The 14,336-nt window shown below is 59.6% G+C and overlaps 2 protein-coding genes across 5 annotated transcripts in view; one reads left to right on the forward strand and one right to left on the reverse strand.

Moving 5' to 3' along the window:
• The window catches only part of CCDC85C (coiled-coil domain containing 85C), an 89,944-nt gene extending 80,470 nt beyond the window's left edge, over positions 1-9,474 (forward strand). For 2 of the 4 annotated variants that reach the window (XM_017528152.2, XM_017528151.2), the window contains 4 exons: positions 2,076-2,183; positions 6,918-7,013; positions 7,765-7,863; positions 8,652-9,474. In XM_017528152.2, the coding sequence (XP_017383641.1) occupies positions 2,076-2,183; positions 6,918-7,013; positions 7,765-7,863; positions 8,652-8,741 (393 nt within the window). In that variant the 3' untranslated portion in view covers positions 8,742-9,474. The remainder of the gene's footprint in view (positions 1-2,075; positions 2,184-6,917; positions 7,014-7,764; positions 7,864-8,651) is intronic. The other 2 variants (XM_037738341.1, XM_037738342.1) reach the window with 1 other exon arrangement.
• Positions 9,475-12,414: 2,940 nt separating this feature from the next.
• Positions 12,415-14,336, reverse strand: part of CCNK (cyclin K) — a 29,981-nt gene continuing 28,059 nt past the window's right edge. Inside the window, 4 exon segments of the mRNA XM_017528150.2 lie at positions 12,415-13,237; positions 13,240-13,428; positions 13,431-13,510; positions 13,512-13,758. Of these exon segments, the coding sequence (XP_017383639.1) occupies positions 13,152-13,237; positions 13,240-13,428; positions 13,431-13,510; positions 13,512-13,758 (602 nt within the window). The 3' untranslated portion in view covers positions 12,415-13,151.

The following is a 14,336-nucleotide window of genomic DNA, read 5'->3' on the forward strand; positions in this document are numbered from 1 at the left end:
GGAGGGGAGGGCAGGGCAGGGCAGGGCAGGGGAGGGCCAGCTGGAGGGGAGGGGAGGACAGGGCAGGGCAGGGCCGGCTGGAGGGGAGGGCAGCGGTTCCAATCCTAGATGTTCCCTTCCTGGCTATGTGGCCCAGAGAAGTCACTGTGTGTGTGTGTGTGTGTGCACACATTTAGAGTGTGTGCCTGCTTAGAATGGATTCTCCATTGGAGAGGATTTTGTAACTCTCTTATAAGAAAATCAGGTGGTTTGGAATTTTTGCCCTTAAGTGGAACTAGGGTACCTCCCTCAGGAGAGGTGACCCAGGGAAGCATGGGTGGCTCTAAGGGGATGTGTCACTCATGTTGGGGGAGGGTGAGTGAGTGCTGGGCCTCTTCTTCTTTTTGGTACCTGGTGGGTGGGTGGGGGGCTTTCCTTGATCTGGCCCCCAGCTGCGGACTGTGAGTGCCTCTGGTTAAGCTAGGCAGGGTCAGCCAGGGCTAATGTGGAGGTCAAGGGTGTGGGAGTCCCATTTGATGGTTCAGGGCTGTGCCCAAGGCCCCCTTTGCGCTGAGACCCCTTTTCGATGCTCGCCAGGGGCATCTAAAATCCAGCACACTTTGGGGGCCTGCAGGAAGGTTGGTTTCCGCTTCCCTCTCCGCTGTGCCCTCCCTGACCTAGGACCACACCCAGGTCCTCCCGGGGACCCAGGAAGCAGCCCCAGCCTCCAGTGCCCGCCTGCCCTGGCTGACAGGTGTCTGGGGGGTGAGGGTGATTTAATGAGAGAGAGACTGCCCGGATCCCTGCTCTCCTGCCTTAGCTCTGCGGGCCTCCGTGGGAGCTGGTAATAGAGCATTTACTCCCCTCCTAATGCCCCACCCCCTGCAGGACACAGCTGTTTGCTGGCCCTTGAGCCAAGCTCTTGAGACCTCCCTGCCTGGGTGGGGGGCCTGGCCAGGGCTCTGATGGGGCTGGGAGAGCACAGGGCTGGCCTTAGTGAGGCTGGGGCTTGTGAGAAGTGCAGGGCCAGGTCCAGCTTTTGAGGGAGGCAAGCAGGGTATGTTGGGGGGTCTTTCATGGCCAGGCCGAGGGGCCGGTGAGTGGAACTGGGACCCAGACATGGCTGCAGCCTGTCCCACCCTCCCTGCCCCCGCCCCAGCCCAGCCCCAGCCTGGGCCTCCTCTGCCCCCAAAGTTTGTTTGGGTAACTCTTCAGCCTGCTGATTTACGGGACATTCCGCTGGTTTTATCTGCGCAGCCCTTTTCTCTCTTTTGAAAAAGCAAAGGCTGTTTGGGCCAGAAACACCCAAAACCGCTTTGTGATACAGAAAGAAAGGCCTTCTGCTGGGCTGGGCCAGGCGAGGGTCACTGCGGGACTGACCTTCACACGCTGAGAAGTTTCATGGGACCTGTTCATCTTGGCTCCTGGTCCCAGCTCCCAGCCCCAGCTCCTGGGGTTTGGGGGCATTTGCTTTGCTCTTGAGCCAAGGGCTAAGGCTTCCCTCCCTCCCTCCTGTGTGCAGGGCAGTAGTTTACGACCCCAGCTTGCGTGAGTTTTTAGGGATTCAGAGGCCATACCCAGGACCTGCTTCAGGAGCTCCCTGTCCAAGGCAGAGGCAGCCTGGGCAGAACCTCCCTAGAGAGTCCAGAGCCGTGGGAGGTGGGAGGCCTTGCCTGTGGATGTGGCCCTGGGTGCTGCAGGTGGCTGGCCCAGGCCTGTGAACGGTGCCATCTGTGTGGGGACCCAAGGGCAGGATGTCAGAGTGGAGGAGCCAGGGTGGGCCTAGGGGTGGGAGAGAGCTCTCCTCACTTGCTGTCACTGGCTCTCCTTCATTCATTCATTCTGTTTATTCAGCTGTCCAACACATGTTTATGAAGTCCGTATTGGAGAGTGAATTGCTGAGATTTGAGCTGGGGAGAGTGAAGATATATTGATCCTGGCCGGGGGGAAGGATCAGGGGTGTGGAGGGGAGAGTAGAGGGGTCCTCTGAGGCTGTGCCTTTGAGCAGACCCTGCTGGCATGAGGAGCCATGCCCAAGGCCCTTGGCCAACTCAGCCTGGCCCTCCATCTAACCCCTTTTCCTCTCTTCCCTGCAGCAGGCAGGCTCCGGAGAGTTCCGCACGCTGCGGAAAGGCTTCTCACCCTACCACTCGGAGTCCCAGCTCGCGTCCCTGCCGCCCTCCTACCAGGATGCCCTGCAGAACGTGAGTGTGTGCCCCAAAGAAGCCCACGTGTTCTGGATGAGGGGCTGAGGCTCAGGTGGGCCAGTGACCTGCCCGGGGGCATGAGGATCTGGGTGCCTGACTTCAGCCCCGGCCTGAGGCCCTGTGTCCCTGTGTCCTGCTCAGCGTGGCAGTTAAGAGGTGGAGCCCCAAGTAGGGTGACACTGCAGGAGGTTCGGGGCAGTGTCCAGAGGCCACATGCACAAGGCTGCCTGTGCCCAGCCACTGCCCCTCTGAGCAGCTCGTTAGCCTGTGCCACTCCTTGGCTACAGCGGGGAGAGGGTGCCCAGCTGGCCCTGGAGCTTGGGGCTCAGGTTTGTGGATTCTGCCAATAACCTGGCTGACCTGCCCTGGAGGGAACGGGACAGGCCACCTGGAGCCAGCTCCCGCGAAGTGGACCCTAGCTTGGGGCTGCGCCCCGTGGATGGATGTGATGGCAGTGGGAAGCAGTGGGAGTCCAGGTCCACTTGCCCTCCTCGCATGAGGGCCTCACCTTGTGGGGCTTCCGCCTGGGGGAGCCCTGGCGGGCGAGTCGCTAATGCTCAGAAGGCGCTGGCTGTCCTTGTGGTGCCTACAGAGCCGTGTGTGGAGGTGCTTTTGGGCAGTGTGTGCGCCCGCAGCAGCTGCGCCCCTTCCTCCTCTCCCCCTTCACCCCTCGCCCGCAAGGCTGACCTCAGGCCCCCCGCAGAGCCGGCTAGACCTCAGTGCTGGCTGCTGGCTCTGCGATCTCGCTCTTGCAGCTCTTCCACTTTCTCCAGGAGTGCAGCTATTGAGGCTGCGCGGGCAGCAAAGCCTGCCGATGGCCCATCTTCCAAGCATGTATCCAGGAGTCCTGTGGCTGAACGAGGCTCTAATGCTTCAGGATGAAGAGCTCTGGAAAGCCAAGTGATGCCCCCAAGTGATGCCCCAAGTGATGCCCCCAAGGGGCTGGCTTCTTAGCCTTCATGCCCCGGGCCTCGAATGCATTCAGCTCGTGGGCTCGTGGGAGGGAGGGAGAGCAGCTCAGTGACTCAGTGCTGTGACCCGAAGTCCTCCGTTCGGCATCCCGCAGTCCTCCATGCGGCCTGCAGGTTGGGAAGTGCTGTGCAAGCACAGCTGTCATGTGCACTGGGTCTGCCAGACACTGTCGCCCTGCAGGCCTCGGAGAGCACACCCTGTGTATGGACCCAGCCTCAGGGCCTCACAGTGCTGGTAATATGCTGTGAGAGTTCTGGAGTATTCGGGGTGGCTTCCGGGAGGCGGCAGCCTTGGGAGGGGCTTCGTGCCCCTTACCTCCTATTTTCCTCTAGATGGCCCTGTGCATGAGGGGCTGTCCCCCACTTTGGAGAGGAGGAAGTGACGCCCATGGGGTGGGGTAGATGGTCAGCCCCTCTGGTGGTGTGTGCCTGTGTGTGCCTAGCCGTTAGGGGCCGGCGTGGGGCCGTGCAGGGGCTCTGCTCCATGAGGCTGGGAGGCAGGGTTATAAACTGAGGTGCAGGGGGCAGGATCGGGGGTGGTTGGTGGGAAGGCCCCCAAGAGTGATTATTGAGGGTTAAGGTGTCTCATGGGAGGGGCTGCCATGAAAGCTGCAGAAGAAGCTGCCGCGGAGGTGCCAGGGCTAGCGGCCCAGGGGCCGGGCCTCGTGGAGTGCTCACAGGGCACTGGGCCCTTGCTGGGCCCTGGAGAGCCCACATCCGTCACTCGGACCCCCGGGGAGAGTGAGGGGATTGTCCGGGGAGGGCCTCTCTGGGTTCAGACACTGCCTGGGACTTGGGCCCTTGCAGACCTGGGCAGCTCTCCTTTAAGGCTCCCTGTGGCTCATGGGCATCGCGAGGGCATGCCGGAGAGGGTCCCTGGGTAAAGCAAGTGACTCTGTGGGGTGGGTACCCCCTCCCTGCCCACTGCTGCCCCTACCCTCCTACTGCTGGCTGTCAGGGCAGGTGCCCAGGCTGAACCCCAGGGGAGGGAGGTGGGAGGATACAGGAGAACATTTTCATCACCCCAGAAAGGCACCCTGTACCCATTGGCAGTCACACCCATCCCCCTTCCTCCCAGCCACTGGTTGGTTGGTGCTTTCTGTCTCCATGGATTTGCCTATCCTGATATTTCATATAAATGGAATCGCATGACGTGCGGCCTTCTGTGTCTGGCTTCTTTCACTCTGGATCTTGTTCTCAGGGTCCATCCACAGGTACCCTGTGTTGGTCTCATTGCTTTTTCACGGCTGAACGCTGTTCGATCGTACGGATAGAGCACTTCCTTCATTCCTTGCTGCACATTTGAATTGTTTGCATGTCGGGCTCGCACGAATGGCGTTTTTAGCATTTGGGGACAGGTATTTTGTGGATGTATATGTTCAGTTCTCTCTGGTGAACGCTGGTATCCTCATTTTGGGCACCAGCTCGGGAGTCCCACAGACTTAGAGTTCAAGGCCCAGCCCCATTGTTTATAAGCTGTTTGGTCTTGGGCAAGCCATTCTCTTAGCCTCACTCTCTTCGTCTGTAAAGTGGGCATGTAGGCCAGGCACGGTGGCTCACGCCTCTAATCCCATCACTTTGGGAAACCAAGGTAGGAGGATTGCTTGAGTCCAGGAGTTCAAGGCCAGCCTGATGAAACCCCGTTTCTACAAAAAATACAAAAATTAGCTGGGCATGGTGGTGTGCACCTGTGGTCCCAGCTGCTCTGGGAAGATTGCCTGAGACTGGGAGGTCGAGGCTGCAGTGAGCTGAGATTGTGCCACTGCACTTCAGCCTGGGCGACGGAGTGAGATTCTATCTCAAAAAAAAAAAGTAAGCATGTTTGGATGTGTAGAAAGATAGCGCCTGCCTGGAGCAGTGTAGCAAGCACTCGGTGGGCAGTGCCACCCTAAGTGGGCACCTAGTCAGTGGGAGGTGTGAGTGGCCCAAGGGGGCTGAGTTCCAGTGCAGAAGGGGCCTCTGCACCCTGGGAATGCCCTGGAGGTAACACTGGGACTTTGTCTACTTCGGGTGTCACTTTCACCATCCCAGGCCATGCCCTTGCTGGCACCCACCACTGCCTAGTGAGGCGGGCAGGAGAGGGGCAACTTGTACTGCCCCACCCCACACTCCTGGCTTCCCTTCTGCCTGTGCTGCAGGAATCCCAGCCTCTTGGAGCTGGGGGCTGTAACAGGACAGGCAGCCCAGGGGCCTGATGCAGATGGGGACATAAGGCCAGAGGTGCCAGGGGCCGGCTGGTACATGGACTGTGTTCTGTAGGGGAAGGTGCAGGTAGGTGCAGGTGCCCGGGTCTCTCAGGGCCGTGTGCGTGTGACTGACACCCCCTGCTGGCCGGCATGGGGAATGCCACCTTCTATGTTAGGTTGGGGCACCACCCACTTGCACTGCCCCAGTGGGAACCCCTGGCAACCCTGTTGGGTCCCCACACCACAGATACCTGACAGCCTGGGCTGGAGTTAGGGGTTTACACAGAGAACCTGGGGCAGAGAACCCTTTCTGTTGTCCAGACAAGGAAACTGAGGCTCAGCGTGGGTTGGGCCCAACTCCGTGATGCTTTCCTAGATTCCAGTGCTCTGGGGGGCCTCCAGAGGTGGCAGCTCCCAGGCCCCCTAGCCTCAGGGGTGGGGCCTGGTGTCCGACTGGAGGCAGGAGCAGGTCAGCCTGCAGAGCCCTGGGAGCAGGTCCAGGCCAGGGTGGGTGGGGAAGGCCCCAGGGGTCAGCTGCCCAGCCTGCAGGAGCTTCCCAGCCCTGCAGTGTTAGGTGGCCCCTGATGCGGGCCTGGGCAGGTGGGATTCCAGCCCAGCTCCCTGAGCCTTTGAGGCTGTTGGGAGGTGTCATCCAGGCCCCATTTACAGAGAGGGCAGCAGACTCAGCTGCCAGGGTCGGCCCAAGGATTGCCAGAGTGGGGAGCCCTGAAGACTAATGGAAAGCCCGCTTCCTGTTCCCTCCCTGCCCACAGGGCACCGCTGGGGGTTTTCTGTCTGGCTTTGGGCACTTGTGAGTTCCCCCTAAGCCTGTCCCAGCATCTGGTGACCTCCTAGTTCCTGTTGGCCCCCTGCGGTCCCCACTGCAGCTGGAAGCAGAAGCCCTGCTCTTGGCTTCCCAGCCACATGGACCCTTGCAGGCAGGAAGCTGGGGGTGGGATCGCCTGCTCCTGGGTAGACACGCATTGTCTGACAGAGGCTGGGTCCCCTCCCCAAGGCCTGATGTGGGAGCCGGGCACCTGGCGGCCAATTCATCTGACAGGACTGGGAGGTAGCAGCCGGGAGGCAGGGCCTCGGGGTGCTCAGAGTGGAGCTGGCCTCGCCCACAGGGGCACCAGAATGGGAAGGGGAAGGGACTTTGGATTCAGGTGCCACAATTGAGTCCAGACCTTCCTGGTCTTGCTGTGATTAGGGTCGCTTGCCCTCCCTGGGCTGAACTTGCTTTCCCTGCAAAACAGATGCTAGGTCTTATCTGTGGGAGGCTGTAGGGCAGCCCAAGAGGTGTGGGTGGACCCTGGACCACCCCTTTTGCCTCTGTGCTGTCAGGGACCATTTCATCTGTGGAAGACCTGGTCGGCAGGACTGGCAGGTGGGGCTGTGGGCTCCTTGGGGCTCCGTGCTCATACCTGCTTCCTCTGCCTCACCCCCGTCCCCTTTTCCTCCCACCTGGGCCCTGGCCTCTGAGCATCAGTGCCTTCTTGAGCCACTGGTCATGCCTGTGGCCACCACGTGGGAGCCAGCCAGGGTGAGCTGAGATGTGTGATTCCCTCCCCCAGGGCCCAGCCTGCCCCGTACCTGAGCTGCCCTCACCCTCCTCTGCCAGCTACAGCCCTGCAGGACAGAAGCCGGAGGCTGTCGTGCACGCCATGAAGGTGAGGGCCACGACCCGCTCCCTCAGGAGCCCCGGATGCTGGGTGTGCCATGGGACTGTGGGGCCTTTGTACCTGGGGGCATCCAAGTGGCAGGGGTGGGGGGTTTCATCTGTGTATGGGTGGCTGGGTGACCATGGCTGCCTGGAGCACTGTGAGGACAGAACTCAGAGGTGGCAGTTGTAAGTGTGTCACCTGTCTGCCACCCCTGAGCTAGCAAGACTGAGGCCTGGGGTTGGGAGGGCAGGCGCCCCACTAAGCCAGAGAGTTAGGGACAGGAGTGGGGCTGGAACTAAGCTCAGGTCCCCCAGGCCCAGCCTCTGCAGGTGCAGGTGAGCGGGTCTGATGGGCTCCGGTTTCCCCAGGCTGTGTACACCTGAGCACAGTCCCCACTCCCGCGCCCCATGACATCTCACACGTGTGCACAGGCATGCCCACACATACTCCCACCCCCTCCACGCTGTCTCCAGTGGGCCCTGGGTTGGAGTGAGTCCACCTGTCTGAGGTCATCCCTGCCCTGTCTCCCTCCCCGCAGGTGGCCCAGCCATGAGCTGCTTCCCTTGGGCATCCACGCATCAGCAGGCTGAGGAGAGGACCTGCCCCTCAGTGTTTTCCACACTTGTCCCCAGGGTCCCCGCAGCTCAGGGTCCTTAGCTTTGGTTTACAGCAGAGAAGCTGAGGCTCAGGGACCAGGCAGCTTGCCCAAGGTCTGCCTGTGGCCTCTGACCCTGACCCTGAGGCCTGTTTCCTTCAGGTCCTGGAGGTGCATGAGAATCTGGACCGGCAGCTCCAGGACAGCTGCGAGGAGGACCTGAGTGAGAAAGAGAAGGCCATCGTTCGTGAGATGTGCAACGTGAGGCTTCCGGGGTGGGGGCCGAGGCCTGGCACTGGGAGGGTGCCCAGGGCCACCCAGCATGGCCACACCCTTCCCTGAGTGGGACTCCATTTCTCGAATGCTCAGCCACAGCGGGGTGGTTTTGGAGGCACTGCGAACCCTGGCCAGTCGTCACCTCGCTGCCCCCCGCCCCTCCCAGAGGGCCCCTAGTCTGCAGATCCACCCTTCCCAGGAGTGCCGTGCCAGGGGTTCGGGATAGAGCCTGAGCCCCCCACTCCCTGGGACTGGTTTTGTTTGCCCCAGATGTTCCTGGGTGTCTGGCCCCTGGGCCTCCCAGCTTGCTGGTGCCGCCTGTGGCTGCCGGCTGGGCAGGTGGTGCTCCGAGCAGGAGGTCCAGGTGGAACCCTCCCGCCTGCCAGGCTGGGGCCACCCAGGAGAGCCCAGTGCCCCACCCAGCTGAGCACCATCGGTGGTCTCCTTGGGTGCTGGCAGGAGCCATCCGGGAAGGGGTTTTGTGGGGTCTGAACCCAGGTCTTATGTGGGTGGGACGGGAGCTCTGAACTGCAGCCCCTCCCCTGCATCATCTGGTGGCGCCCATGGACGCCGCTGGACAGTTGCAAGGTCTGATAGTGAGGGTGGCGTGCAAAAACCTGGCGTGGGCGTCTCTGGGCCTGCAGTGGCCTCCATGTCCCTCGGGGCCCCATGGCTCTGAGGACGTGGGCAGTTCTGCAGTGAAGAGGCGGCAGGTGTGCACAGCTGGCGCGTGGACGTGGGCGAGCCCCCTCACACCCTGCTCCCCTCCACAGGTCGTCTGGAGAAAGCTGGGGGACGCGGCCAGCTCCAAGCCCTCCATACGGCAGCACCTGTCTGGGAACCAGTTCAAGGGGCCTTTGTAGGGCCACTCTTGCATGGACGTGGACTGGCCCCACTGGGGGTCCCCAGGGGGAGTTTCAGGCCCTAGCCACCGCAGGACCTCCGGCCGAGCCCGTCTTCTTTCTCTGTGGTGAATTGTACATAGGACGCTGCCCACCCTGGCCCAGGCCGCCATCTCCCGCCTCACACACCAGCAACCTGGGAAGAGGAGACGCTGCGACCCGAGCTACAGATCGGCCTGGACGCCTCGCTCCCTCTGGGCCCCGGGCCCTGGGTTTCATGAGCAAGAGGCTGCAAGCTGCTTCTGAGATCCAGCCCAGGGACTGTCCAGGCTCCTGTGTCCCGCCTGGGATGGAGGGGCCACTCATCAAACCCTCTTCTCCTGGCTGCCACCCACACTGGACGGAGACCACCGCTACCTGGGTCTTGCTGCAGGTGGCAGCACTTCTCACCCACCTGCCGTGGCCTGGCCCCAGGCCCACCCAGCACTGAGTCCCCGGCACCGTGGACAAGGCTGCTTACTGTGTCCGTGGCTGGCTGGAGGCTGCCCTGGGCCCTTTCTGTGACACTCAGCCCTGGAGCTCAGGGTCCCCTCACACCTGGAGATCCATCCCCAGCCACCCAGTGCCAGCTGCTCCTTGCTTTTGGAGGTCACCCCCCTCCCCCAACAGTCTCTGCAGTGTCCCCCCGCCACCCTGTCCCCCAACACACAGTCTCTGCAGTGTCCCCCGCCACCCTGTCCCCTAACACACAAAGTCTCTGCAGTGTCCCCCGCCATCCTGTCCCCTAACACAGTCTCTGCAGTGTGCCCTGCCACCCTGTCCCCTAACAGTCTCTGCAGTGTCCCCGTCACCCTGTCCAGGCTGCCCCCTTTTTGGGTTCCTCCTGCCCCATGCCTGAGGCATGCCCCTTTCTGTGGTTTACATGACGAAGGGCCTGCGGAGAGCTTCTGGGCTGAGCCACATGGGATTCTCCTGGTGGGCAGTGCTAGGCCTCAGCTGGGGCTCTGGTTGGCTGTGGCCTCCCCCAGGGACTGGCTGCACCTTGGGTCCCTGTGGACAGAGCTGTCTGGGTTGCAGATGAGAGTTTTGCTCTTTTTGGGAAGGAGGAGGCCTGGCCTGGTGCTGGCTTTAGTTTGCGGTGTGACCTTTAGCAGTTCACGCAGCCTCTCTGGGCCCCTGGTGGAAACATAGGTCTCTGAGGTTCCTTTCAGCCTTGCTTATGGCTGCAGGCCATTCAGTGCCACAGGGCAAGGGTCCTCACTAGGGGCATGTGAGCCGCCAGCTGACCTGCTGGGGAGGCCAAGGCGGGCTGGGCGGAGCCAAGTTCTGCAACCTTGCCATCCTCGCTGCGGGCGGACAGTTGCGTCCCGCTCTGAGCGCATGTCCCCAGCTGTAAAATGGGCAGCATAAGGCCCTCCTCACAGGATTCTGGGGATCAAGTGAGCTCTTTGTGTAAATGACCATGTATAAACTGTAAAGTGCAATAGAAAATTTTGCGTGGGGTAAGTGATGTGTGGCACGTGACAGGTGAGATCCTAGAGCCGCAGCGGGGACAGGCCACTCCCCACATCCGCATGCTGCTGTGAGCAGCCCTGGCTCGAGTCCAGGACCTCACCAGGTCCTCGGCAGACTCCCTTGCTCTTCAGGGGTGCTCAGAGCCCCAGCTGAAGAGCCCAGAGGCTGTCTTCCTACCCAGCAGGTCTCCCGCAGGCCTGAGGCTGGAGACGCAGGCAGGAGGGAGGTGGCTGCCCTGTCCCTCTCCATAGCTGGCGGCTCCATTCTGAGCAGTTCTTGCTGCCCATTTGCTCTCAGGGGAAAGCTCACGCCCCCCATCTTAGCCCGGGGGGGAGTGGGTGGTGCTGGTGATGGGATGGTGTGGCGCTCCTGCTGTGGCTGTCACCAGGATACTCTTTGGGAAGGAGGGTCCCCCAGTCAGGTGGTGCTCTCCTGGTCACTAGGGGTGTACATGTGAAGTTGGGTGAACACCTGCTGGTCATGGTACCCAGTGATTCTTGCCCACGTGGGCAGCTGGGCAGAGGCCCTTCTGGGTCTTGGAGTCTAATGAAGACCATAGCAGCCCAAGGAGTGTGGGTCAATTTTGAGTGGGAGCCAAGTCTGGGAACCCGTGCGCGTCATGTTTGGGTCAGGTTGGCTTGGCCACCACTGAAATAAGCAATAAGTATGGGCTCCTGGTACCTGTGGATCTCCTGCAAACAGGTCCAGAGAACAGCCTTGAAGCCACCTTTCCCCTCAAGGGGATGGACCCTGTCCTTAATGCTGCAGTGGCATCCAGGGATCAGTGGAACGTTGCTTTGAGAACCCTCTTGCCTGTTACGGAGACAGCACAAAGCTGGTGCCCCCTGAGCCAACATGGCACTGGGATGGCTTTCCAGGACAGAACTCTGTCAGTGACAGTCACATCTCAAATTAATAGCTGATTTTAAAGGCGAGCAGTAGTGACGCCATATGCCTGAGTACAGGTGGCAGCGGCAGAGCACCGTGGGCTGTAGAGGGTCAGACGGGGCCTCCCACGGGGGAACCCTAGGACGCTGCAGCCCAGGGTGACCCTAGCTCTGAAAGCCCCCAGTGGGGGTGCCCTTTCAGATGCTCCCTTTCCATTTCAAAGGCTCAGATTCTTGACGGTGAAGCTGGCCGCAGCACTGGCACTCGGCTTCAGTGTCCACTGTGACGGACTGTCCCCTTTCTTGCCTCAGCCAGGCGGCCAGGTCCATCCTGGCCCAGAACATGCTGAGCACATTTTTGTAGGGGGCACCTTCTTATCCAAGTTACTAGCTACACACCAGTGTTTAAAGAGAAAAAAGTGACCTTTCATTTTTTTTTCTTGAAACTTGAGGAAACAAAGATACATACTACTGATTTTTTTTTTTTTCTTAAAGAAAAAAAACAAAATGCATGACTGCAGAGTGGCAGAGGTGTTTATTTTTCATACTGTGGGGGGTGTATTTGTGCTGCTTTTTGGAGATGGACTGGAACATCTGCTTTCTGTCCCGGGCCCGGCAGCTTCGTCTATTTTCTGTAGAAGGTGCCACCGTGAGACCTGGAGCCACCCTTTCCTGCCCTGGCACGGTTTAGAGCTGGGAGCCTGTGACTCCCGGCCTGTTTCTACCTTCTATCCAACCACTCTGATGTGGGGAGACAAAAAGAAATAGAACTTTTTGATAGCGTGGTAAAAACACTGATTTGAACTATTTTAGTAAAAGGAGTAACAAGATTGTGATAGTGTATACTTTGAGCTAGATAAATAAAGGCCTCTTTGTGCGCCTCCTGGCTGGCTGCTCGGTGTGTTTCTGTCATGGGGGGCAGGATCAGAGACAGGCCATGGCCCCTCAAGCACCTCAGATGAGGGTTCACTCGGGGCCCCTTAGGGTAGATGGTGAGGCTGCTGCCCCTCCAACTGCCTCCGTCTCATCACAGGTGGGTTGGTTTCAAACCCAAGCCCGTGTCTGACTGTATTCTATGCACCAAGGCAGGCGTGGGACACAGGCAGGCTGGCTTGGCACGCAGCTGTGCCGATCCACCCAGAGTACCTTGGGAGACGCTGGGGTTGGCTCTCTGGCCAGGCCTCTCCTGCATCCCCAGGGTCCGGAAGGAGGAAACGGGCTTCAGCAGATTTTGTAACCCAGGGACTGCAAAGGCCTGGAGCCCCACCTTCCACCCATAACAAAGAAAGGGATAGTTTCAGAACTGCTTTTATTTGGATAACTGACTGAAGGAGTCTCATTTGTAACCAAGATGGAATTCACAGTATGTTGTTACATTCACACTTAAAAAATATATCTCTATGTACAGGAATTTGCAAATAGATGTAAACATACATTACTTTCCAAATACATTTCTCCCCTTCTCCCTGGAGGAAAAAGAAAAAAGCCATCCAACAGGCAACCCCTTCGAAACAATTTTAATACAAAGGATGCAAACATCTATAAATGAAAAGTGTGGTTCTTCTGACCCTTCTGGGTGTCATGGGAGAGAACGTCATTGAATGAAAATGACAACAGCTTGACTTCAGATGGAATTGGACTATTTAAAATGGAGTTTCCAGGAAAAGTAGGCACTGATTTCTAGAAGGAAATTAACTCCTTACCGAAGCTATTTATTGAGCCAATATGGCTGGTTAACATCTTCACTAGTATAAAGTAACCCAGTGCAGGACTCAGACGTGAGCTGAACCAAGTGTACACGGTCAGACTGCAAGGGCACTGATGAGACTACTCTGAAAGCTGGCTGTCCCCGTCCTCCAGATGAGGACCACCCCAATTCTATCCCAGGGGCCTGGTCCATTCCTCCCACACTGCAATGGTCACGCATTATACAAGGTACCCTGCTGCTTTCCCACTTCAACTACTCTGCAAGTTGATTACAAAAACTTGTTTTTTTAAAAAAAAAAAAAAAAGGGAAAAAAGGCTCACGTTATCTCATCCAGGCTGCCCGCCCCAGCCCCCCAACTGGAGGCATGCCAGGTGGGGGAATGGGCGGGGACACAGGGGGCTGTCCTCCGGGGGCACAGCAGGAGGTGGGTAGCTGGCTGGTGGCAGACCCAAGCCTGGAGGAAGGTGAGGGGCGACTGCGTGGGTAGGGGTCAGGTGTGGAGGTGGGGGTGGGAAGTTGGGGTTATAGGTGGGTGGGGGTGGGGAGTAGCCAGGAGTAGGAGGTGGGATGGCAGGTTGGGGGAAGGAGGCCGGGGAGAAGGCATAGGCGGTGGGGGTGGGTTGGGCGGGTAGACGTTGAGGTAGTAGGGCAGGTGTGCACGCCGGCCGTTGGTGGGAGGGCCCCTTGGCCTTCATCATGGACTGCAGGCTCTGGTAGCCCTCTCCAGACATGTAGGAGCTGGTGGTGGACATCCCGGTTATGTAGCTGGAGGGGGGTGGGGGCGGGGGCCGGTGTGGCAGTGGTGGTGGCTGGTGCACAGGAGCCGGGTGGGCCGGAGGAGGAATCTGGACTTTGGGGAGGTCAGTGGCATCCACAGGGCCTGGCGGCTCAGCCTCACCTAAGGCAGCAGCGTGGGGAGGCTTCCGGTCTGCAGGAGAGAGATGCGTCAGTGCCTGGCCTCCGCCAGCAACGGCTGCTCTTTCAGTGCCTCCCGGCCCTTCAGGGCCACCTTTACAGAGGAGCAGGGAGCAGCTGCCACCTCTGTGGCCCAATGCATGGGCCCGTGCCCCATGTCCTGATGCCACCAGATGTCTCCCCGTCATCTGTCGAAAGGGCCCTCCATTCTGTCTGGCATGGCCTGGGGTTTCCTTCCCTCAGCCCCAACCACACCACCCACAGGCGGTCTTGGCAGCACACAAAGCCCCCCTGTGCCCCGGCCCCGGCCCCGGCCCCCCTTCCTAGTGCAACAAGCGTGGGGGCTCTGCTTTTCTGCCCGTTTCTGTCTTCAGAATCTGAGCCCAGGAGTCAGGACCACAATGAACTCCTGTCTGCAGCACTGGCATTTTTCAGAGAGCCTCAGAGTTAGTCAAATGAATTGATGGCACTTAAAACAACTCTTTACAAGCCTCTGACACTCCCAACGTATCCATCAACGAAGCAATTCAGGTTCCACTCCACTCAAGATGGGCTAGATACACCCCACTGCGTGCTCTCAGAGAGCAGTCT

The sequence above is a fragment of the Cebus imitator genome, unplaced genomic scaffold (assembly GCF_001604975.1).
Source record: "Cebus imitator isolate Cc_AM_T3 unplaced genomic scaffold, Cebus_imitator-1.0 Scaffold52, whole genome shotgun sequence".
Taxonomy (NCBI): domain Eukaryota; kingdom Metazoa; phylum Chordata; class Mammalia; order Primates; family Cebidae; genus Cebus; species Cebus imitator.